The sequence below is a fragment of the Budorcas taxicolor genome, chromosome 13, assembly GCF_023091745.1.
Source record: "Budorcas taxicolor isolate Tak-1 chromosome 13, Takin1.1, whole genome shotgun sequence".
In the NCBI taxonomy this organism is placed as follows: Eukaryota; Metazoa; Chordata; class Mammalia; order Artiodactyla; family Bovidae; genus Budorcas; species Budorcas taxicolor.
The window spans coordinates 29351760-29377598 of record NC_068922.1 but is presented as its reverse complement, the minus strand read 5'-3'; the positions used below and the strand labels follow the sequence as shown (position 1 = coordinate 29377598).

The 25839-nt window shown below is 42.2% G+C and overlaps 1 protein-coding gene across 1 annotated transcript; it reads right to left on the bottom strand.

Moving 5' to 3' along the window:
- Nucleotides 1-807: 807 nt before the first annotated feature.
- Nucleotides 808-25670, bottom strand: OLAH (oleoyl-ACP hydrolase). The gene is made up of 6 exons (XM_052651156.1): nucleotides 25639-25670; nucleotides 21001-21131; nucleotides 11149-11287; nucleotides 8365-8391; nucleotides 1512-1594; nucleotides 808-938 (listed from the first exon to the last, which is right to left on the bottom strand). Exons 1-6 carry the CDS (start codon nucleotides 25668-25670, stop codon nucleotides 808-810), a joined length of 543 nt encoding a protein of 180 aa, XP_052507116.1.
- Nucleotides 25671-25839: the final 169 nt, after the last annotated feature.

Genomic DNA, 25839 nt, shown 5'->3' with positions numbered 1-25839 from the left:
TGTGAATCCTACCAGTGGTGTTCTGCCATTGCTCTGACTCAAGTCATTCTCCTATTTAATTTTTTCCCTTTTCTTTCCTGTCTGTTTCCAACTGGTGTGCTTTCTTTCCTGTCTGGTTGAAGCTGAGGCAGCCTGTTGGGTCTGGCATTTGTGCGTGACCCTCTGTACGCCAAGGGCTAGCCCCCAAACAGTTGCCCTGAGTCCCAGTTGGTCCTTGCATAAAGAGCAGCAGGAACACACAGAGACAACAGGCAATCCAGGTTGGAGGATCGCCTTAGAAGAGAACCTAAGAAGGCTACAGGCATTCCAGGGACTTGGCAGGACAGGCAGCAATGATTATTCGGGGCTGTCTTATTTTAACAGTAGGCTACATTTCCTCACTGAATGGGGCACATTTCAAAAGGTGAGATCAGGCTTTGGGCCACAGTGTGTTAATGAAACAGTCATTTCATCTCAAGCACTTCCCCTGTCTGTGATTTTCACTATCAGAATAACCAAAAGGAAGAAATGAATCATTGACCAAGCAGGAATTTCATTGACAAACCTTCCACAGATGAGACTCAAATGAGATTCTAATACAAAGAAGAAAGACCCTCCCGGAAGTATTCTTGACCCATTCGTCTTTCATCCCCCAGATACGTAAATGCTCTGTGGGGAAATACATTTGTAGATAACACATCACCCTGACAGCAGCAAATGTATCATTTTCCAATCTCTGAAACAAACTCCTAAGCTACTCTGAAAAACTGGAGATGAGTAGCAGACAATCAACTGGACTGTTTTAAGGCCAAGAAGGGGAGATATCTGTCAAGAGGTGGGCACTGATAGTTCTAGAGTCTTGGTTAGGTAATGCTTGATGAAGCTTGTGTTGGAAGGTTCCAGAAGATAGAAGTGGCGTCCTGGAAGCACAACACTTCCACTGGTTACATCTTTCCAGGCTGAAAAAACAGAATTGTATTTAATAACAGATGACGCCACCACCCACAGATTTACTTCCGGGTGTTACTTTTCTAAGAGTGCACTAGTGGTAGGGTTACTTCCATGGACTCATGTTCCGTGCATCCTGAATTTTTAATCTCTCAGAGACCCGATGTACACAGCGGTACCACCTGCCTTCTCTCATTTTACACACCACTGACATCTCTCCATTTACACCAGATAAAACTGGGACCACTTTTCTACTCCATGTAACTGCCAGTTGAGAGTTTTGTTGTTAACACTAATACTTTTGTTTGGCGTTTGTGCCCTATACTGACCAGACCATTTTTATACAAGTGAATTGTTTAAAAAAGACACTTACTTGAAGTATGGCAATAGTTTAAGGATAAAAAAGAAGCATGGATATCACACATCCCCTTGTAGTGTATGAAAAAAAGTGTGTGACTGGATTTATATACTAGTACAGGACGTTTTAAAAAATCAGATCTGTGCTGTAAGGCATGCCAGCACCTCTGGTATGGAAATCATCAGATATCTCAATAAAGCACCTCAAACCATCAAAATCATTTCACCTTCCATAACCACTGGTATATCTTCAGATCCAGAAAAGCATGTTATGTCACAAGAAAGACGAGTCTTAGAGGGTGTGTCACAGCTGCAAATATAAAGGAGCTGGTTAGTAACATTTCATAATAGACACCCCCTAGAATCTTTTCCTATTAATAAGCTCATTTAAATCAAACAAGTCCTCACTTCCTTCCCTTTTACTGTTTACAGCAATATAAACATTTTATTTTTTTTAATCCATGGCGCATATACATGTCAGCACCTGTCTGAGAGTCACTGTGGTCCAGGTTATTTTCCAAGATCTTCTGGCTTCTAGAACAGTCAGGTGCAGTTAGGTGGCACCTGGGTACCCAGTCCAACACAAAATGGGACTAGCTATATAGTATCTTTAACTGTCATTTCCCTGAAATGGCCACCTCTCTATCCCCCAGCCCTCCATTGTTTGGCAGAGGGTTGCTGTGTACAGAACAGAAGCAGATTTATGGACATAGGGCCCCTGAGTTGATTCTGCTGATTCTCAGTTTCATCACAACAGCAGGAAACCATTCGCTGAGCTGGTGCTGGGTGCTGTGTTAGTCCCTAGGGACACTTGGGTAAGCACGGTCCCTTTCCTCCTGCAGCTTAGAGACTGGCTGGGGAGACAGACATTAATGAAGTCACCAGACGATTGAACAGATGAGTCACCAAGTTCAGGGTGATCTGTGAACACTTGACAAGTGGGGGTGGAGTGACATCAAGTAGGGACTCCCTGGAACATGGAGTTAGACGTGAGATCTGAATAGATAGGAAAAACTTGGCAACGGGCAGAGAGATGGTAGGGGAAGAGGGACCAGGTAAGCACAAACCAAACGGCTTGTGTTCCATGAGTGAATGGAGAATTGGGATAAATTGAGGTCGAAGAAGCAAGCGAGAGAACTTCCCTGTGGTCCAGTGGTTAGGACTCCAACCTTCCAATGCAAGGGGTGCAGGTTCAATCCTGGGTCAGGAAACTAGGATCCCACATGCAACGTGGTGTGCCCAAAAAGAAATAATAATAAGCAAGCAAGGGCCACGTGTAGGTCTCCTGAAGGGATTTGGTCATCCTAAGAGAGTCAGGAAGCCACCAGGAGAATTTAGTGCAAGGCACATCATGACTGGACTTGACAGTCATCCGTTTTGGTACAATGTGTGGAGCAGACTGAAGGGGACAAAGGATTGTCTCTTTCAATAGTCCGGGCAAGAATTCCCACTTCTGCCTGGAATGTAGAAAACCAGGAGCGCCACTTGTAGCCTAACAAAGAAAAAAGCCCTACAAACTGCAAAACCATAAATTCTTGAACTCATCAGGAAGCTGAGTTTGCAAGGCAAACCAGAAACCGAACTCCAAGGAAAATTGGGCCTTCTAAGGAGAGATGGGTCACATGGACTGGCTCATGTGGGCAGAGCACAGGATGAAGGGGTGTCTGCTGTCCATGTGGGTGAGAAGGAACCAGCTACAAATGTTCAGGTGCTGGGGACCAAGCATGGGGTGATGTGTCAGATGCAGTTCACACTGACAGGCTTCTGTCCATGGCCCCCACTAGGGGTTCATGAGAAAGACTAGGAACAAGGCAGAAGGTCAGAAATAGCGCTCTCTCCAGGGCAGGTGGGCAGCAGGAAATGGGATGTGACCATCAGATGGACACTAACCCTGCCCCCAGTCAAGTCCTCCCCTCCTGCCAAGTGGAAATCTCAGTTGCTGGAGCAGGGGCATCAAACACTCCCCCTCCACGCCCCCCACCCAGGGCACATGGGAAGTCCCATGGATGTAGGGGATGGAAGCATAACCCTCTACCCTGGGGGAAGGAATGGGAAGAGTCTTGGGCCCCCTGTGCTGTGCTTAGTCACTCAGTTGTGTCTGAATCCTTGCAACGCCATAGACTGTAGCCTGCCAGGCTCCTCTGTCCATTGGGATTCTCCAAGTAAGAATACTGGAGTGTGTTGCCATGTCCTCCTCCAGAGGATCTTCCCAACCCAGGGATAAAACCCAGTTCTCCCACAGGCAGGCAGATTCTTTACCATCTGAGCCACCAGGGAAGCTTAAGAATACTGGAGTGGGTAGCCTATCCCTTCTCCAAGGGATCTTCGTGACCCAAGAATCAAACTGGGGTCTCCTGCATTGCAGGTGGATCCTTTACCAGCTGAGCCACCAGGCCCCCAATTCTATACAAAAGCCAAGGCAAAGTCTTCTACTACTGGGGAGGGACTGGAAACTTCCACCCAATACCCACCAGACCCACCCACAAGGCCTAGACACAGAGGACCTGACTAAGACTGAAGCTGAAGATTGGCTCGGATGTCCAACAGCTCCCCTTGTTACCTCAGAGGCTAGCATCACACACAGGGGGCCAAACTACAGCTGTCAGTAGGGAGAGCCTGGAGAGAGACAGAAAAATTGAGAAAAATTCTCCAGTCCAGTCTCCACAGTAAGCACACAGTAACGTGGGAGAACCGTTGCCCTGAAGTGTACCCATAGTAGCAACAAAACTGAAACTCAGCTCAGCTCCAGTCTGGACTGACCCAACTCCCCACATTCATGGCCTGCCAGAGGAGATGTGCTCAAATCATAAAATATATTTATGTTAGTTTCATGCATGATATTTTTCAATAGAATATCTGTTTTATGCATGATACCTAGCTTTAAATTAAAAAAAAGATGATCAGACACAAAAAGCAAGAAATGACTCCATTGTCAAGAGGCAAAGTAATTACAAGAAAAAGATTTAAATGGGCTTCCCAGGTGGCCCAGTGGTAACTTACCCACCTGCCAAAGCAGGAGACATAAAAGACTCCGGTTCAATCCCAGGGTGGCAAAGATCCCCTGGAGGAGGTCATGGCAACCCACTCCAGTATTCTTGCCCGGAGAACCCCACGGACAGAGGAGCCTGGCAGACTAGAGTCCATAGGGTTGCACAGAGTCGGACATGACTGAAGTGACTTAGCACACATGCGCAAGACTCAAATAAGACCCAGATGTTGGGATTGTCAGACAAGGGCTTGACAGTCGCTATGATGGAGATGCCAAAGGGTTTCACAGGAAAGATCGACATATGTGAACAAATAGGGAAGTTCACTAGAGAGGTGAAGACTGCAAGAAAGAGTCCAAAAGAAATTCTAGAAATAAGCAGGAGCAGCAATAGGGCATTCCTTTGACAAGCTCATCAGTAGATTTGATACAGCTGAGCAAAGTCAACGTGAAGATGGTTAATAGAAATGATCCAAAGAGAAACGAAAAGAAAAAAAATGTTTTAAGGAGAACATCTGAGAGCCCTGGGATGATGACAGACAGCCTGACGTGTGTGTTGTCAGGGTCCCAGAGAGAGAAGAGGACTGTGTGTTTGTCCGAGTAGGACAGGAGGACAGCTTGAGTGAAGTGGAGCTGCAAAGCCTTCCCTCCTGCCTCGGATTTTTCTTTTGACCTCCAGGCTTTAAGCCTTGCGGGGTGGGTGATGGGCAAGGAGAGGGTGGAGGGACACTCCAGGCCTGATTTCCTGTATATTGGGAAAAGCTGAGTGCTGCAGAGAGGTGGAGAGAGGAAAGCAGACCGAGGAAGGGGAAGGAGCAGCAGCAGAATGAAGAGAATCCAGAACAAGCTTAGGACATTTGAGATCTGAAGAGAGGATGTGAATCCTTGTAAGTAGCTCCTGAGATTTGATTCGCTGCGGAGAGGGTGAGACTGTTAAAACACTTTTTTTTTTTTAAATTCTGCGAGTGGAATATCCTTGTGAGTGACTTTTATTTTCAGTCTTGGGGAGGTTTCTTTTGAGAGCTCTTGAGAGTTTAGCTAAACTGCTTTATAATATTGGTGCCTCAGCAGCCACGCTGTGCAGCCAGGCAGCTTGTGAGAGCCTGGACCTTACACTCAGCCCTCCTGGAGCACGTGCAGAATCACAAACGGGTGAGTTCCTGTTGTGACCCTCCCCCAGCGGCCTAGGTGACAGCTGCTCTGGGCCCCCTAGAGCCTTCCCTTGTGTACCTTTTAGATAAACCTCCCATGAAGTTTACCAAAACCAGCTCTTTGGGGTTTGAATTGACCAATCCGGACTTAGCCGGGGAACCCCAAAGCTCTCCACCCGCGCCTAAGGGCATGTCCATCAGGTCCAGCCACCTCTCTGCCTGCAGTCGGCCTTGACCTCCCCATGTGGCTCCACTAGGTGCGCCGTGGACCTCCTCCACGACCCATGAGTCATGAACTTCTCTATTTCAATTTCTCTCAGGGTCTGTTGTTGAACCTTGGCTCCCTTTCCAACACTCAGGGTTCTTCTTAACAAATGTTAATTCCCCAAAGTCACCAGAACCTCTGGTAGTGAATTATTGGGTTGGATTTTTAAAAATCAAGGGTGGTTTGCTGTGTGCCATATCCACGGCGTCTCCTAAACACGACCTCCTTGCATCCTCACCCACCACACATTGAGGGGTTTACTCTCAGCATCCCTTCCTCTGAGAGACGGGACCCTGGGTCCAAATCTCACAGCCACTAGGCCAGGGGTCTGGATCCTGGTGAATAGCCTCCACAGAAGGCATGTTTGTACGAGACTTAATTAAAAAGCAGCTTTTGCCTACACTATTTCACTAATGTCCATAGTGCTTTGGATTGCGTTTCCTTTGGTGGGGGTAGGGGATGTCAGACTTGGAATGGTGTTTCTTGGATTCTGACTCTATGCTAAGCCAGGAAGACAGACAGCACAGCCCTGTGGGGACCACATTTGCTCAGACGGTTGGGGTAGAAATGGAGAGAGATGACAGACTGGGGCAGCTAGTGGCCCTAATGGTGGAGTAGAGGTGGGCATTGGCATGAACACAGAGATGTGATAAAAATGAACAGGATTGTCCCTGTTTTCAAGGTGCTTCAGGTCTGCTCCACTTTTTTTTTCTTTTTTAAAGCTATTTGTATAAACTTCTACTCACAGGCACTGCCTGTGGAGGCCCTAGGTTCAGCTCCAGGCTTTGTGGCAGAAAGAAAAGGAACTCAGACCCGTGTGTCCGGCTCCTCCCCAAAGGAGACAAGAGCCAGACAAAACTGAAGAAATGCATGATGGTATATAATAGTGACTGAGGGCCAAATGCTGGCCCCACAGGACCTGCTGTGGGGAGGTTAGAAAAGGGAGAACCTTGTGGTTTCAGTTTATTAGGGCCAGTATCTGGAACATTAGGACTTCAGTCTTATTAGAAGAATCAAATGTCAATGAGACCTCTTAGGAGACAGAAATAGTCAGGTGTCATGGAGCCAAATGAGTTCTGGAACAAAATTCCCCCAAAAGCAAATCACTCCCTTGTCCTGAATCACCTCCACATATTTAATAAGTAGGAATCCCCTTCTGCTGTTCCCCTAAGAAGATGAGCATCCTTTGACATTAGTAATTTATTCAACTAATGTTTTTTATGTGATAAAGCATACTGGATTGCCAAAAAGTTCATTTGGGGATTTTGTAAGATTTTCTGCAAAAACTCGAACAAACTTTTGGCCAACCCAACACACATTGAACCACATTTTTAAAAAAAGATAAAGATGCCCTGTTCATCCTTGATTGATGTAATTTCCATGTCCAGGCTCCATTTTAAGGCGGCAAAAATATCACAGGTGGGCCTCAAAAGAAAACAAGTCAAACTGCCTTCCTGGATAAGCGTCCTCAGAGAACAGCCAACCTGCGTCTTCCATAGATAATTATATTTTAAAAAAAGAGAAAACATGCCTTAATGACTTAGATGGCATCATTCAAAATGTGAAGATCTGCTAACACTCTGGTAACAGATTCTTGACTCAGTTCCTCGTCATCAACAAGATCCTCAGGCATGCCTCCCATTTTCTTTAGTGCAAAGGCAATTTCTTCTTCACACAAATCATCTTTGAGGAAACGAATCTGGGCCTTTGACATGAAACACTAAAAACATTAGTCTGACATTTCACCTAAAACACCTGTTCAGACACTGAACGCTCTCTACTCTCCCTTTTGGTGACTTGAGAATTCTCTGATCAGGGCTTCCCTGGTGGTCCAGGGGTTAAGAATCTGCCTTGTGGGGAGAACTAGATGGCGGAGACATAGGTGGACGCGGAGTACGTCTCTCTCCACGGATACGTCAGGAATACACCTTCAGACACAGAAGTACTTACAGAACATAACCTGATGGCAGACAGGAGTACCTGACCACCGGAAAAGAATCTGCCTTGGTAGTGCAGGGCACACTGGTTCAATCCCTGGTCCAGGAAGAGCCCACATGCCGGGGAGCAGCTGAGCCTGTGTGACACAGCTGCTGAGCCCGCGGGCAGCAGCTACTGAAGACTGTGCGCCCTGGAGCCTCTTTCCACAGCAAAGCCCCCGCAATGAGAAGCCTGCACCACAACTAGAGAATAGCCCTGGCTCTCTGCAACTCAGGGGAAGCTGTGCACAGCAATGAGGACCCAGCACAGCCAAAACAAACAAACAAACAAACGAACATTTTTCTATTAAAAAGAAAAGAATGATCCAGTTAGTTTGCTGAAAGTTCTCTGCTGACACAGAATGGAGGAAAATACACTTAGAATCAGTAGTTTTCATCGGAGATGCCTGGGCCAGTGCAGGCACTGACCAGGAAACAGTTAAAGTGCATTTCAGAGCAAAGATGAGATGACAGTGAAAGAGATTTGAGTGTTTCATTAACCAATAGTATCTTTTATTCATCACCGCGTCTACTGGATCAAAACTCATCAGAAAGGAAAACAGTGACTTGATTTCCCCACTGCACTTCTCTCCTTTCCACCACCCTCCCTAAGGAAAATGAAATTACTTACATGAGGAGGGCTTATACTTGACACAAATAAATGTACCGTTCTAGATTATATTTTTCTTTGAGATGTAGCACGGTAAAAAAGCAGTATAAGATCCCATACTACATTTGGGGAAGAAAAACATGATAATAACTATTCAACAAAACTCACGGTAATACATCAGAAATCCACAAGAACAAGCATAAACACAGCAACGATCAAGAAACAGACCAAAGGAGAGCTTACATTAGTTGAATAATAGCTAACTTATTTGTAAATGGTAGGTTTTCAATGATTTGCAGCCACATCAGCAGTGTTTCAAGACATCCTAGATAATTCAAACTAAGATTGAGTACTGATTTCCACCATGTCTTGAAATTAATTTAAATTTCCTTTCCTCCCTGAAAGATAGATGTCACTATGTATTGAATATTTATCAGCAGTTTTCAAGGTATAGTCTGGGGACTTCCAGGAGTTCCTGTCACCTTTTCAGGTGGTCTGTGAGGTTAAAGCCATTTTTAGAATATTGCTAAAATGTTTCCCTTTTAAACTCTCTCTTTTTTTTTTTTTTATGAGAGCATAGCTGAGTTTTCCATATACTATGTATGTCATGGGTTATCAGCACAGTTGGAATGCAAAAGAGAGAATCTTAGCTGCCTTCTAATAAGCCAGACATTAAATGTGTGCCAAAGTGTAAAATAGTGCCACTCTTCCCACAGTGCTTTTTTGAGAGAATATAGTCTTGCATAAAATATGTATTCTTTATATCGGCATATAAGGGGATTATTAATGTTAAATATCTTGAAAGTTTCATAGTTTTATTTTCTAATACGGTAAATATTGATAGATAAACCACACATAAAATCTCGTTGATCCCCTCAATGCACCTAGAAGTATTGGGTTGACCAAAAGGTTTGTTCGGGTTTTTCCATACTATGTTACAGAAACACCCGAACAAACCTTTTGGTCAACCCAGTATTAAAGCAATGCCAGGAATAAAAAGTTTGTGAACTGCTGTAGACATTACATAGTTATATTTTGTAGACAGTATTGATCGAGAGCATTTTTTTGCAAATATCTTCAGGCAATGAACAAAGGAAACTCAGTTCCATGGTCATTGCTGCTGGAGTGTAAACTGAAGGTGATTTGGAAATTTCTATCAAGTGCTCTATCAGTGTGTATATCATTAACCTAAATTCTGGACATGTGATCCTTAAGAAATTTATAAGAAATGTATATTATATTTTCTACAAAAAATGTCATCAGAGTGCTTTTATAACAGAAAAAAAGATAGAAATAAGTATTATCTTAAAAGGAATTGACAGTCATCTTGCAGTGATAGCAGATCTCCATAGCAATAGTTTAAGTGGGGGGAATAATTAGGAAGAAATATAAAATAGGATCCCCACATGCAAAAATACTATGGAGCCACATCAAAATTCTGAAGGATTATCTGGGATAATGGATACTTCGATTTTTTTGCTCAATCGTATCTGTGTGTATATATAATTCAGGAGCCAAAATGTACCGGGTCCTTACCATAATACCAAGTAATTTATGGTTATTATTCATTTAATCCTCAGAAATGAAGCCATTATCATTCAAGTTTCACAGAGGAAGAAACTTAATTCAGAAACCCAAGGAAGTTGCCAAAGGTCGAACTGAGTAGGAGGCAGACAGAACTCTGATATTTATGACTTAACCTTAAAATTCTACAGCTTAGTGTCAGACTTTATTTTTGGGGGCTCCAAAATCACTGCAGATGGTAACTGCAGCCATGAAATTAAAAGACACTTACTCCTTGGAAGAAAAGTTATGACCAACCTAGATAGCATATTCAAAAGCAGAGACATTACTTTGCCGACTAAGGTCCGTCTAGTCAAGGCTATGGTTTTTCCAGTGGTCATGTATGGATGTGAGAGTTGGACTGTGAAGAAGGCTGAGCGCCGAAGAATTGATGCTTTTGAACTGTGGTGTTGGAGAAGGCTCTTGAGAGTCCCTTGGACTGCAAGGAGATCCAACCAGTCCATTCTGAAGGAGATCAGCCCTGGCATTTCTTTGGAAGGAATGATGCTAAAGCTGAAACTCCATCCAGTACTTTGGCCACCTCATGCGAAGAATTGACTCATTGGAAAAGACTCTGATGCTGGGAGGGATTGGGGGCAGGAGGAGAAGGGGACGACCGAGGATGAGATGGCTGGATGGCATCACGGACTCAATGGATGTGAGTCTGAGTGAACTCCGGGAGATGGTGGTGGACAGCGAGGCCTGGCATGCTGTGATTCATAGGGTCGCAAAGAGTCGGACATGACTGAGCGACTGAACTGAACTGAACTAGCTTAAGAAATACATACTATTTATATCCTTTTTAATTTAAAAAATAAATAGGATATACGTTGCTGCTAGAGTCTTGATTTTACAAATCTTAATGCTTTCCTGCCTAAAAGGGAAAAAAAGTAAGATGATTGTTCAGACTGGCCAATTGTAAAAGCCATGGCTGGTCGGAGTTACCCAACATGCTGGGGCTATTTTCAAAAGAGAAGATACCAAGAGAAGCCTAGGATTTACACACTCCTGAAGGAGAGGTTTCGTTCATTTCAGCACTAGGCCTTTCCATCTTTTCGGTCCCTACTAGGACTTCTTTCAGTCTGACTTTCTCATTTGAGAAGAGCTCTAACCATACTGAGTCAATCATTCTTTCAAGCAGTGACGAAACATCAAAACCAAACTAAAACAAAGGCACACATCCCATAAGACACAGAGGACAACATTAACCATGGATCTGTGGTGGAAAAAAGTCCCCGAAATGTTTTTCAAAACAGAGGTTTAAAAACAACAACAACAACAATAAAAAAAAATTTAAAACAGAGGTTAAATACCTGTGGCCAAAAAATGCGAAATTTTCACCCTGGATAATCGGCAGCAGGGCACAGGCAATTTCATCAACCACCTGATGCATGTCACTTGCAAAAGGTTCCTCAAACCGACTTTCTCTCCCAGCAAGCCGTATGGCATGCACTGGAAGTAAAGGAAGGCGGTTAATGTGTGCAGATGGCACGAAGGTTGCTGTGATACTGTGAAAGGGCTTATGTTAATATGATGGGAAGAGTTTCAAAGATGTGAATAATAGTAGTCAAATGTAAGGAGAGAAACATTTTAGAATTTGCTGATTAAATGAACACAAGCTACAGCAGACTACATATCTGAAAAATACTCTCCAACATTTAGAATTTTTAAAAAACATTTAGAAACACTGGATGAATCACATGTGTGCAGTTTGACTCACAATAAGGTAAATGGTATAACTAGAAGAGAAAAAACATAAGAGGGAATTTAAAATTCCAGTCATGAGCCTATGCTAACAGAATGACTGTCTACGGCTTCTTGTTGTTCAGTCGCTTAGTTGTGTCTGGCTCTTGGCGACCCTGTGGACTGCTGCACACCAGGCTTCCCTGTCCTTCACCATCTAATGGAGCTTTCTCAGACTCGTGTCCATCGAGTCGGTGATGCCATCCAACCATCTCATTCTCTGTCATCCCCTTCTCCTCCTGCCTTCAATCTTTCCCAGCATTAGGGTCCTTTCCAATGGATCAGTTCTTTGCATCAGGTGGCCAAAGTATTGGAGATTCAGCTTCAGCATCAGTCCTTCCAATGAATATTCAGGACTGATTTCCTTTAGGATTGATTAGTTGGATTTCCTTGCAGAACAGGGGACTCTGAAGAGTATTCTCCAACACCACAGTTCAAAAGCATCAATTCTTCGGCGCTCAGCCTTCTTCACAGTCCAACTCTCACATCCATACATGACCACTGGAAAAGCCATAGCTTTGAAGAGACCGACCTTTGTCAGCAAAGTAATGTCTCTGCTTTTAAACATGCTGTCTAGGTTGGTCACAGCTTTTCTTACAAGAAGCAAGCGTCTTTTAATTTCATGGCTGCAGTCACCATCTGCAGTGATTCTGGAGCCCAGGAAAATAAAGTCTGTCACTGTTTCCATTGTTTTCCCATCTATTTGCCATGACGTGATGGGACCGAATACTATGATCTTTGTTTTTTGAATGTTGAGTTTTAAGCCATCTCTTTCACTTCCATCAGAGGTTCTTGATGAGGTTCCTTTTCACTTTCTGCCATAACGGTGGTGTCATCTGCATAACTGAGGTTACTGATATTTCTCTCAGCAATCTCGATTCCAGATTGTGCTTCAATCAGCCCAGGATTTCACATGATGTACTCCGCATATAAATTAAATAAGCAGGGTGGCAATATACAGCCTTGATGTACTCCTTTCCCTATTTGGAACCAGTCCATTGTTCCATGTCTGGTTCTAACTGTTGTGTCTTGACCTGCATATAGGTTTCTCAGGAGGCAGGTAAGGTGGTCTGGTATTCCCACGTCTTTAAGAGTTTTCCACAGTTTGTCATGATCCACATAGACAAAAGCTTTAGTGTAGTCAATGAAACAGAAGTAGATGTTTTTCTGGAATTCTCTTACCTTTTCTTTGATCCAACGGATGTTGGCAATTTGGTCTCTGCCTTTTCTAAATCCAGCTTGAACATCTGGAAGTTCTCGGTTCATGTGCTGTTGAAGCCTAGTTTGGAGAATTTCGAGCATTACTTTACTAGCGTGTGAAATGAGTGCAATGGTGCATAGTTTGAACATTCTTTGGCATTCCCTTTCTTTTGGATTGGAATGAAAACTGACCTTTTTCAGTCCTGTGGCCACTGCTGAGTTTTCCAAATTTGCTGGCATACTGAGTGCAGCACTTTCACAGCATCATCTTTTAGGATTTGAAACAGCTCAGTAGGAATTCCATCACCTACGCTAGCTTTGTTCGTAGTGATGCTTCCTAAGGCCCACTTGACTTTGCACTCCAGGATATCCAGGACTCTAGGTGAGTGATCACACCATCATGGCTTGTATCAGGAGTATAAGACACCAAGTTTCAAGGGTGGCTGAGAAGGACAAGCATTGAAGTGCCTTAAATTTATGGGAAAGGCAGATAGACCAATTGCACAGAATCAAGAGCTTAGAGATAGACGACACACATGTGGGAACTCACTTTATTTTTTTAATATAAATTTATTTTAATTAGAGGCTAATTACTTTACAGTATTGTATTGGTTTTGCCATACATCAACATGAATCTGGGGAACTCACTTTATAACTGTGTTGACATTTAAAATGAGTGGGAAGGAAAGTGTAGGTCTCTGAATAACCAAGTCAGCTGATTATTCATGTGAAATCAAGAAATACCTAGCTCTTACATGATATAGAAAAGTCAATTCTAACTTGAATATGACAAAATACTTAAAAATTGAGAGAAGAAAATATTGGCAAATAACTTTGTGACTGACAGGGTATACTTTTTAGAGTAAGCTGTAAGAAGTGCAAACTTTAAGAGAGATAAACTTGACTATATTAAAATTTAAGACTTCCATGAATCAAAATACAACATGTAAAGAAAGAGGTGGCATCGACTTGGGAAAGACATTTTAACCTGCAATACCTAAAAAATTAGGGTCCTAAATATGTAAAGAATTTCTATACATCAATAAAAAGAAGAGAATCAAATGGAAAAGTAAGCATAAGAATCTGATGAGAAACTCACAGGAAAGGAAGCATAAATAGAAATATGAGTTTGAGCAAACTCCAGGAGATTGTGAAGGACAGGGAGGTGTGGCACGCTGCAGCAGTCCATGGGGTCGCAAGGAGTCGGACTCAACTGAGCGACTGAACAACTATGCAGATATATGAAAAATGCCAGTCTCACCTATAACAAGGATTGCTCCATTTAAAATCAGAGTAATTTATCTTGCAATTGGAAGTTGTACCTCTCTGAATTGGTTCTTTTAGATCCCACATATAAGTGATACCATATAGTATTTGTCTGACTTATTTTACTTAGTCGGAGAAGGCGATGGCACCCCACTCCAGTGCTCTTGCCTGGAAAATCCCATGGACAGAGGAGCCTGGTAGGCTGCAGTCCATGGGGTCGCTACTAGTCGGACACGACTGAGCGACTTCACTTTCACTTTTCACTTTCATGCATTGGAGAAGGAAATGGCAACCCACTCCAGTGTTCTTGCCTGGAGAATCCCAGGGACGGGGGAGGCTGGTGGACCGCCGTCTATGGGGTTGCACAGAGTCGGACACGACTGAAGCGACTTAGCAGCAGCAGCAGCAATGCCCTCAAGTTCCATCCATGATGTTGCAAATGGCAGGATTTCCTTTTTGTCAGCTCAGTATTAACTATTATTTCATTATTTATCTAGATATCACATTTTCTATATCACTCATCCATCAGTGGACCCTTAGGTTGCTTCCATGTCTTGGCTATTGTAAGTAATGCTCTAATGAACATGGGATGTGTAGCTATCTCTTTGAGATAACCAGTTTTGTTTCTTTCGATATATACCCAGAAGTGGAATTGCTGGATCATATGGTAGTTCTATTTTTAATTTTTTGAGGAACTTCCATATTGTTTGCCAGAGTAACTTCACTAATTCATATTCCTACCAACAGTGCACAAGGGTTCCCTTTTCCCCATGTCCTCATCAACACTTGTTATCTTTTGTCATTTTGGGAACCGTCATTTTAACAGGTGTGAGGTGATAGCTTGTGGTTTTGATTTGCATTTCCCTGATGATGAGTGATGTTGAGCATCTTTTCTTGCACCTGTTGGCCATTTGTAAGTTGTCTTTCAGAAAATAGCTATTCAGTTCCTCTGTTTATTCAATTTAAAAATTGTTGTTTTTTTGGTATTGAGTCGTATGAGTTCCTTATATGTTTTAGCTATTAACTCCTTCTTAGAGTTTTTATTTGCAAATATTTTCTCCCATTTGGTAAGTTGCTTTTTCATTTTGGTGATTCTTTTGTGGTGCAGAAACTTTTTAGTTTGGAGTTATCTCATTTATTTATCTCACTTTTGTGTTTGGGCTGTAGGTGTCATCTCTGAAAAATCATAACCAAGATTAATGTCAAGGAGCTTTTTCTTTGTTTCCTTCTAGGAGTTTTATGATTTCAGGTCATATGTTTGAGTCTTTCATTCTTTTTGAGTTAATTTTTTGAGTGAGTGGTGAGAATGGTCTAGTTTCATCCTTCTGTGAATATCCAGCTTTCCCTGCACCATTTATTGAAGAGACTGTCTTTTCTGTGGGCTTCCCTGGTGGCTCAGCTGGTAAAGAATCCACCTGCAATGCAGGAGACCTGGGTTCCATCCCTGCATTGAGAAGATCCCCTGGAGGAGGGCATGGCAGCCCACTCCAGTATTCTGGCCAGGAGAATTCCATGGACTGTATAGTCCGTGGGGTTGCAAAGCCACCAACAAAACTGAGCGACTTTCATATCGCTCTCGTCAAACGTTTGTTGACTGTGTATTTGGGAGGTTATCTCTGGACTTTCAATTCTATTGCATTTGCCTGTGTGTCTGTTTTTATGTCAATAGGATACTATTTTGATTACTATGAATACATTCTAGGGATATAATGTACAACATGGTGACTATAGTTAACAATATTATATTGCATATTGAAAATTGCCAAGAGAATAGATAGAAAAATTATCACAGGAAAGATAGCTGAAACTATTTGAGAGGATAGATGTTAACTAAACTTACATGTTGATCATTTCACAATATATACATGTCAAGTTATGTGGTTCAGCTTAAACTTATTCACCATGTGCATGCGTGTGTGTGTGTGCGCTCGCTCAGTCACTCAGTCATGTATGACTCTGCAACCCCGTGGACTGTAGCCCGCCAGGCTCCACTGTCCATGGAATTTTTTAGGCAAGAGTATTGGAGTGAGTTGCTATTTCCTCCTCCAAGGGATCTTCCTGATCCAGGGATTGAACCTGCGTCTCTTGCGTTTCCTGCCTTAGCAGATGGATTCTTTACCACTGCGCCACCTAGGAAGCTCCAAGCTTATCCAGTCATTTACATCTCAATAACACTGGAAATAATAGAACAAAATCAGAATAATTTCATGCACAGATTGGCAAAAAAATAAAAGCCTTGGCAATAACAGTGTTGTCAAGGATATAAAGGGATACGAATTTTTGTGTGCTGGTTTGGCAGTAAAAATCTTTGCAGTTCTTTTGGAGGACGATTTGGAGTAGAGACATTCCTATTCCAATACCCAGAAATTCCACCTTTAAGTACAGATTTTTACCCATGCATGCATGAACACGTACAGTTGCCCCTTGAACAACAAGAGTTTGAACTGGGGGAGTCCATTTATATGCAGAGTTTTTTCAATAGTAAGTACTACAGTACTACAAGAAATGCAGCTGGTTCATTCCACAGATGCTGAACCCTGAAAACAGAGGGCCAGCTACTCGTTATACGTGGATTTTCAACTGTGCAGAGCTTCATCATCCCTAACCCCTGCACTGTTTAAAGGTCAACTGTATATGAGACTGCTCACAGAAGTTATTACACATAGCAGAAAAAGACCTCAATCCCTATAAAGAGAAGACTAGACACATATAATCACACAGTGGAATAATATATTACTAGTTAAAAGCCAGTGAAGTAGAGAGTCACATATCCAAGGGATGAATCTCCAAAAAACAGAGGAGAAAAAAGCAAGCTTCAGAGGAACATTTACAGTATGTGACATTTATATAAAGTCAGAAAAATATGTGAAATATTTATCTTAAACTGTCAACTGTTGATTGAAAACCTCATATGAAATTGCCTTCAATAATTTGTAAAATATATTTATATATTCGTAGCAGGACTCTCTTCCTCCAGTGCATGGGTTTTGGGGAGACCTCCATGGCAGAGCGTTGGTGCCTGGAAATGGAGAGAAAGGGGCTTGGAAAGCATGAGGGAGCAGAGTTGTAGTGGCTGAGAGAGGCGCCTTGGAAAGGGAGGGACGTCCCTTGCAGGCCTGATGGCAAAAATGAAGAAGGAAGTGGCTGAAGAGAGGAGCCCTAGAGATGCCAGGTAGCATCAAAGAATCAGAAAAATGAACCCCTCAACTCTACGTTGTCATTTATTTATAAACTGCACGTCACTTATAGTGACAGAAGAGGGCACCCTTGAACTAATAAACAGAGTAAGCAACTGACTGGCTGGTTTGCTTTTTCTTACAGATTTTTTTTTTTTTTTTTAAATTTCCAGGGCACTTTAAATTCATACATGGTTCAATATTCAAGAGGTACAAAAAGGCTTGCAATGCAAAAATCTCTCCAAATCTTGCTCTTCAGTTCCGCTGCTCCGTCGTGTCCGACTCTTTGAGAACCCGTGAATCGCAGCACGCCAGGCCTCCCTGTCTATCACCAACTCCCGGAGTTCACCCAGACTCATGTCCATCGAGTCAGTGATGCCATCCAGCCATCTCATCCTCGGTCGTCCCCTTCTCCTCCTGCCCCCAATCCCTCCCAGCATCAGAGTCTTTTCCAATGAGTCAACTCTTCGCATGAGGTGGCCAAAGTACTGGACTTTCAGCTTTAGCATCATTCCTTCCAAAGAAATCCCAGGGCTGATCTCCTTCAGAATGGACTGGTTGGATCTCCTTGCAGTCCAAGGGACTCTCAAGAGTCTTCTCCAACACCACAGTTCAAAAGCATCAATTCTTTGGCGCTCAGCCTTCTTCACAGTCCAACTCTCACATCCATACATGACCACTGGAAAAACCATAGCCTTGACTAGATGGACCTTAGTCAGCAAAGTAATGTCTCTGCTTTCGAATATGCTAGGGGCAATCAAAGGTATCAATTATAAACATAAGCCTTGAATGCTATTTTATGCATATGTAAATGTAAGTTCATCTCCTTCCTCATCCCCTCCTTACAAAAATGTAGCATTTGAGTCCCACTGTTTTAGAACTTGAGTTTATTCCTCAAAACATCTCGAAGTTCCAGAATGACCTGTTTTTGTGGGTCAGGAAAATCCAATGTACTTCATCATGAGTAGAAGTAAACATAACACACAAAACGAAGAAAGTAAGAGTCAAACTTTTTCAGCTAATGATTGAACATGCTTTTTAAAAAGCTCACAGAGCAAAGCAAACAATACAAAACTGTAATATAAATTCAAATGAGAAATTGCAGATATGAAAAAACACTATAACTCAGAAATTTAACATCCTGAACAGAAATAGACAGTTGCACAAAGGCTGACAGAATACTGGAAAGAAATTGATTAAAGGGACAAAAATTATTTTTAAAATGACTGAATGTTGTCTGTGAGGTAATAGATGCAATGTATTTAAAAGGATATGGAGGATAGGAATAAAAGAGCTGGGAATAAGAAAACAAAGAAAGAAGGAAAAGATCCCAAAAGAAGGTGATAATCATAAAAGGCAGAAAGTATTCCAACACAGGAATAAATGGCAACTCTTAAGAAAGGTAAACAAAATAAAATACTGGTAAAGAACTAACATTTGAAATTATAATCCATGCAAATGTCCCTGAAATATAATGACACGAAACTGTGTGTCGAAGATAATTGAGGAAGCTGGGTGAGGGATAATTGAGAACAACTTTGCAAATTTTTCATAAATCTAAAACCATTTTAAAAATAGTTGCATTTTTAAAAGATTAATAGAGATCTTAATCAAAAGTAAAAATAAAATCTGAAGCAAATATTTCAAAATAGTAGTATTGAAAAGACAGTAGTAATTGACACTTGATGGTTTGTTTGATTATGCTATTGAACCAACTTTCCAGTTCTGAGACATACCTTACACAGCATTATAAATCAACTGTATTCCAATAAAAAATTAAAGAGAATATAATTCAGCCATAAGAAAAGGATAAAACAATGCCATTTGCCACAACATAAATGGACCTAGGACCTAGAGATTGTCATCTCTAGTAAAGATGACATTTACTACTTCAGACACTTGCTTCACTCAGAGATTGTTATCTTCACTAGTGATGTCAATCTCTGAGTGAAGTAAGTCAGACACAGAAAGACAAATATATGGTATTGCTTATATGTGAAATCTAAAAAACTATAAATGAACTTATTTACAAAACAGATGTGGAGTCACAGGTGTAAAAAAATAAACTTATGGTTACCAAGGGATAAGAGGGGTATAAATTGGAAGATTGGGATTGACATATACACACTACTAAATATAAAATAAATAACAACCTGCTGTATAGCACAGGGACCTCTACTCAATACTCTGTAATAGCCTGTATGGGGAAAGTGTCCATAAAAAAAGAAAAAAAAGAAAACAGTGAATCCAGGTATAACTGAGTCCCTTTGCTGCACACATGAAACTAACGCAGCATTGTAAATCAACTATAATCCAATAAAAAAATTTTTTTAATGTCTTACAGCAGAAAAATCCTCTCATTGGACAGGTAGGGAAGCTGAATAACACACACACACAGAGTACCTGTTTGAAGGGATCATTGAACTGCTGGGGCAACCTGGACCTCCCTGAAGAAAGGAAAATTCTGGAGAAGTGAAGTACGATTTCTCCAGCCTCTTTCCTGTTGTAGAGATGTGTAAATTACCTGGTACAGGTTGCAAGTTCTAGACTGCAGGTGGAGGCCTACTTTTTCTTTTTAAATTTCTGTTGGAATATAGTTGCTTTACTTTTAAGAGGCCAAGAAGTCAGTAGCACTGTATGTATTCCCACAGGGCTAGAGAGGGAAAAGTTGGAAAAGTGCAAGTTGCTCAGCTGTGTCTGACTCTTTGCAATCCCATGGACTATACTATCCATGGAATTCTCCAGGCCAGAATACTGGAGAGGGTAGCCTTTCCCTTCTCCAGGGGATCTTCCCAACCCAGGGACTGAACCCAGGTCTCCTGCATTGCAGGCTGATTCTTTACCAGCTGAGCCAAAAGTTAGAAAACAGTGCTGCAATGTCAGCCAAGAATTAGATGCCATGACCTCAGATATAAGGGACTTCCGTGGTGGCTCAGACTATAAACAATCTACCTGCAAAGTAGGAGATCTGGGTCCAATCCCCGGGTGGGGAAGATCCCCTGGAGAAGGAAATGGCAACCCACTCCAGTATTCTTGCCTAAAGAATCCTGTAAACAGAGGAGCCTGGCAGACTACAGTCCATGGGGGTCCCAAAGAGTTGGATACAACTGAGCGACTTACAGTTTCAGAGAGGTAAGAGGTACAGTGTTTTGTCCCTCAAAGCTTTCGACTTATCTTAAGCTACCCATGTCAGGGAATAAGAAAATATAATCAGAAAATGAGTGGTGTTTAATTCACTTTCATGCTGCTGTGATAAAAAATTCAAGTTCACAGTCCATCAATAAGCTCAGTGGTAAAGAATCTACTTGCCAATGCATGAGACGCAGGTTTGATCTCTGGGTCAGGAAGATCTTTTGGAGAAGGAAATAGCAATCTACTCCAGTGTTCTTGCCTGGGAAATCCCATGGACAGAGGCTGATGGGCTGCAGTCCATGGAATTGCAAAAGAGTCAGACACTACTTTGAGACTAAACAACAATAAAAAAAGAAAGATAATTCCTAAGACAGACAGCATAATAGACAGAGAGACCAGGGGCAGAAAAACGCTGAACAGAGTCTGAACAGAATCTCTGTGACCTATTGGCCTTAACAAATGGTATAACATGTTTAATTTGGTAGCGGAAGATAACAGAATTTCTTGCTCTGGAAATAGAAAAATCACATTATTGAGCAATCTTGAGTATCTATTAATATTAACTATCCCCCAGTAAGGAAACCTGTATTGTTTGTATGTGCATGTTATCTGACCTTGCGAATTACTTACTGATAAAAGTTCACATACCTTCCACAAAATTAGGAATATCTTGGCCCCATTTGGCAAAGTAAGTGGAGCCACCTCTTCCCCAAGGAAAGCAAACCAACCTAAAAAGTGCATTACGATTCTGGTGTAAGCAGTTCACAACTTTTTCATTCCTAGGGAGAAAATTCAAATATTTAACATGATGTAAAGTCAGTTCCAGAGAAGGCAATGGCACCCCACTCCAGTACTCTTGCCTGGAATCTCCCATGGATGGAGGAGCCTGGTGGGCTATAGTCCATGGGGTCGCTAAGAGTCAGACAGAACTGAGCAACTTCACTTTCACTTTTCACTCTCATGCATTGGAGAAGGAAATGGCAACCCACTCCAGTGTTCTTGCCTTGAGAATCCCAGGGATGGGGGAGCCTGGTGGGCTGCCGTCTGTGGAGTCGCACAGAGTCGGACACGACTGAAGCGACTTAGCAGCAGCAAAGTCAGTTCACCTGTCCTAACTGAATTAGGTGTGTTTTAACAGAAATTTTTATTCATTATAAGGAGACTGTATTCATATATAAAGGGACTGCCTTTTTTTTTCCAACAAGAACGGCCAAAAAAATTTTTCATGGATTCATTTTTTACAGTATATATAAACTTTGATAGATGTAAGTGAAATAGTCAATTATGTCTAATATTTAGGAAATACATTTCATATGCACATTTAAAAGGGATAGACATGCTAATTTAGAAATCACCTTTTTCCCAGTTCAGGGAATAGTTGTATCTACACAGTTTTATCTCAGTGTCTTCATAATTTCAAGTCATCTGTAAGTTTTCCAAAGCACGTAATTTTCACTCCCTTCTGAGTGTTAATTAAATACACCTTTTTGCATCTGCATATAATTGTTGGAAATTTTACCACAATGTCCAAGTATCCTTTCACCTAGTATTACAGATAATTGCTTTGTAAAAAATTCAATATATATATATATATTCAACATAAATATATGTACAAAACATTCAATATATATACATTGGCATCATCCATGATTCAACACTTCCTGTAAAGTTTACAAATTGATGATTAAATTATTTATAAAGGTATATAGTCTTGTCAAATGTGAGATAATCAACTCTACTGTGGTGATTAAATCTGTCTTGCCTCTCTCTTTTTTAAGTTCCCATTTAGTCAGTTGATCTCTGTGCTGCACTATGCTTAGTCCCTCAGTTGTGTCCGACTCTTTGCGACCCCATGGACTGTAACCCTCCAAGCTGCTCTGTCCATGGGGATTTTCCAGGCAAGAATACTGGAGTGGGTTACCATGCCCTCCTCCAGGGGAATCTTCCCAACCCAGGGATCAAACCCAGGTCTCCTGCATTGCTGGTGGATTCTTTACCATCTGAGCCACCAGAGAAGCCCAAGAATACTGGAGTGGGTAGCCTATCCCTTCTCCAGGGGATCTTCCCAACCCAGGAATCAAACCAGGGTCTCCTGCATTGCAGGTGGATTCTTTGCCAGCTGAACTACCGGTGATGCACGCCCAGTTGATCTCTACAAGCATCCAAAACTAACAATGATTGAGATTTTGTCAGCTTTACATGTGTTCTTTAAAGAGGATTTTGGTTTTCATGATAAAATAATAGAACACTACTAATTATGAGAAACGTTACACAAACTTAAGCATAAGTTAAAACCTTTCTTGGGGGGAAGAATAGCTTTTGGAGAAAATCTCCTTGGCTTGTATCAGGGCATTTATGTTAATAATTGCTAATTTAAAGAGAACAAAACAAAAAGGCAATTTTTAAAAAAAGATTTTTTAATGTGAGCCATTTTAAGTCTTGATTGAACTTGTTACAGTATGTTTTTTATGTTTTGGTTTTTTGGCGGCCATGGGGCATGTGGGGTCTTAGCTCCCCGACCAGGGATCAGGCCCACACCCTCTGCACTGGAGGGCAAAGTCTTAACTCCTGGATGGTCAGGGAAGTCCCCCCAAAGGGGTAATTTTAATGTTTTCTTGTGAAGAGGGACATTATGTACTTGAGGCTACATTCCTTCTAACTAATCCTATTATCAACAAACTCACTGACCATGGATCAGCCCTAAATAAGAGCTTCATATGTATCAACCCGTTACTGGAAAAACACTTGAGTCATTTTTTAAAGGAATACAAAAGCCTTCCATAGTGCCTTCCACAGTTTGGTAAAAACTGCATAGCTAATGGGTGCGTTTTATGAACCTTATTTCTGGAAGCTATTGAAGAGTCTAGAAAAATGATTTGAATTCAACATTACTTTAAAACCAGTCCATATTTTTTAAAGCCAAGGAGCCCTACTTCAGTCTATTTCAATGACTTGCATTCTCATGAACAAAAATGTCAGAATAAGAATAGCCTTGCCATACCTGAAGACTGTGTAATCAGCAGAAGTAGGGGAGTTCTATAAGGAAAACAATACAAAGCCATAAACACAAAATTAGGTGTAGACACTTTGATCATTGCTGTTTTTTTTTTTTTTTTTTTAGTTGCTAAGTCATTTCCAACTCTTTGGAACCCTGTGGACTATAGCCCTCCAGGCTCCTCTGTTCATGGGATTTCTCGGGCAAGAATACTGGGTTACCATTTCCTTCTTCTGGAGCTCTTCCCCACCCAGGGATCAAACTTGTGTCTCCTGTGTTGGCAGTCAGACTCTTAACCACTGAGCCACCAGCGAAACCGTTTGATTATTCATTTCAAGATAAAACCACCTTTCTTTGCCTTGGGAGTGGGGGTAGGAGCTCCCTTCACTTATTTGGAGCCAGGCCAGTGTCACAGTGGGCCCTCAGAACCCACATCGATGGGGTGCCCGTCCTCCACAGCAAACCCACGGCCAAGACCTCACGAGAAGGTAGAGCCTGGGAGGGTAGGGCTCATTGCTGCAAAGCCTGGAAGGAGCAGAACGCTCTCATTCTTGGGCTTTTGCCTGTCCTCTGCATCCATCCAATCTCCTGTGTTGCCTGAGAAAAACAGACGAAGACCAAGGGAAGCTAGCCTTCCTGAGCCAGTCCTCTGGGTGGAAGCCTTCTACCTGCACTTGCCTTCTCTTTGTCTTCCCCTTCTTCATTTTTGGTTTTGGTTAAATCATAAAATTCTAAGACTTTAGAGTTGAGAGGGATTAGTGATCATTTAACCCACTATCAGCAGCCTGATAGTTCAGTTGGTAAAGAATCTGCCTGCAAAGCAGGAGACCCGAGTTTGATTCCTGGGTGGGGAAGATCTGCCAGAGAAGGGATAGGCTACTCGCTCCAGTATTCTGGCCTAGAAAATTCCATGGACTGTATAGTCCATGGGGTCACAAAGAGTCAGACACAGCTGAGTAACTTTCACTTTCAACAGCCTGTGGAAACAAAGAGATCTGAATTCAAATCTGTTGATATGACACTAGGAAAATGACCCGAGTGACTGAAAGTCTCAATGTCCTCATCTGTAAAATAAGGACAATCATAGCATCTTCCTTACATTTTGATTAAATGTCTCAAAAATACTTAGCCTGGTTTTCAGTTCAGTTCAGTTCAGTCACTCAGTCGTGTCTGACTCTTTGTGAACCCATGAATCGCAGCATGCCAGGCCTCCCTGTCCATCACCAACTCCCGGAGTTCACTCAGACTCACATCCATCAAGTCAGTGATACCATCCAGCCATCTCATCCTCTGTCGTCCCCTTCTGCTCCTGCCCTCAATCCCTCCCAGCATTAGAGTCTTTTCCAATGAGCCAACTCTTCGCATGAGGTGGCCAAAGTACTGGACTTTCAGCTTTAGCATCATTCCTTCCAAAGAAATCCCAGGGCTGATCTCCTTCAGAATGGACTGGTTGGATCTCCTTGCAGTCCAAGGGACTCTCAAGAGTCTTCTCCAACACCACAGTTCAAAAGCATCAATTCTTCGGCACCCAGCCTTCTTCACGGTCCAACTCTCACATCCACACATGACTACTGGAAAAACCATAGCCTTGACTAGACGGACCTTAGTCGGCAAAGTTTTAGTAACCCACAAAACAAAAATGAATGTTTTCTATTAATCCTGGTTTGACAGTTGGAGAAACTGAGGCCAAGAGACATTAGGTTACTTGCCCAGGGTCACCTGGCCAGTGACAAGTCAGGAAATGGAACACAAGTCCTATTCATCCTAAGAGCTACTTCCCCACTTTAGCCCTTTTCTTATTTTCTCAGCATCAACAAACAGGTGGACCCATAAGTGGCAGGAAGTGGATAGCATACCTGGGAGGCTTCAGATGACAGAGCCAGGGACACAGACCTCTACTCTACTTCTGGGTGTAAATGGAATCCTGCTTTCACATTTTTGGCCAAGTCATGGATTTACAATTTCACATTAAGCTCACCACCAAGTCAGTACCATTTTACATAGTGAGTAGTTGATGCCATTTACAATACCTTATAGGACTTCACTAGCGGTCCATTGGTTAAGACTCTGTACTTCCAACGCAGGGTACATGGGTTCAGTCCCTAGTTAGGGAAACTAGGATCCCACACGCCACATGGTGTGGCAAAAACACAAATACCTTGCCCTGGGGATAATGGCCATCTAATGAGCTTTCTCTGAGAAGCCCCTTTCCATGTAAAAGGGCAACCTCCAAAGGCAGAGTGTTAGAGCACCTGGGACTGGAAAGACCCAGACTGCACGCAGTGACACACCTGGTTGTCTCAGCTTTGTCTCTCCTCTCCATTTTTTGAGGAAATGATGCAAAACTGCTCCTCTCAGGAACTTTCTGGTCAGTGCCAAATTCAATACCTCTTTGGATATAAAACGTCTGATCAGCCTTGAGCACACTTTTAAATCTCTTGATTATTTTTATTATTCCAAGCCCTATTTTAAAAAGAGGAGAAGAAATGGAT

Excerpts from the sequence above, each read along its gene's own strand:
- OLAH (XM_052651156.1), bottom strand. The coding sequence starts at position 25,670 with ATGGAGAGGAGAGACAAAGCTGAGACAACCAG. Across the intron at positions 8,392-11,148 it reads TTCGCATTTTTTGGCCACAG|TATGGGATCTTATACTGCTT; the intron begins GTATTTAACCTC and ends CCCCAAATGTAG. Across the intron at positions 1,595-8,364 it reads TCTTATACTGCTTTTTTACC|CTGTGACACACCCTCTAAGA; the intron begins GTGCTACATCTC and ends TTATATTTGCAG.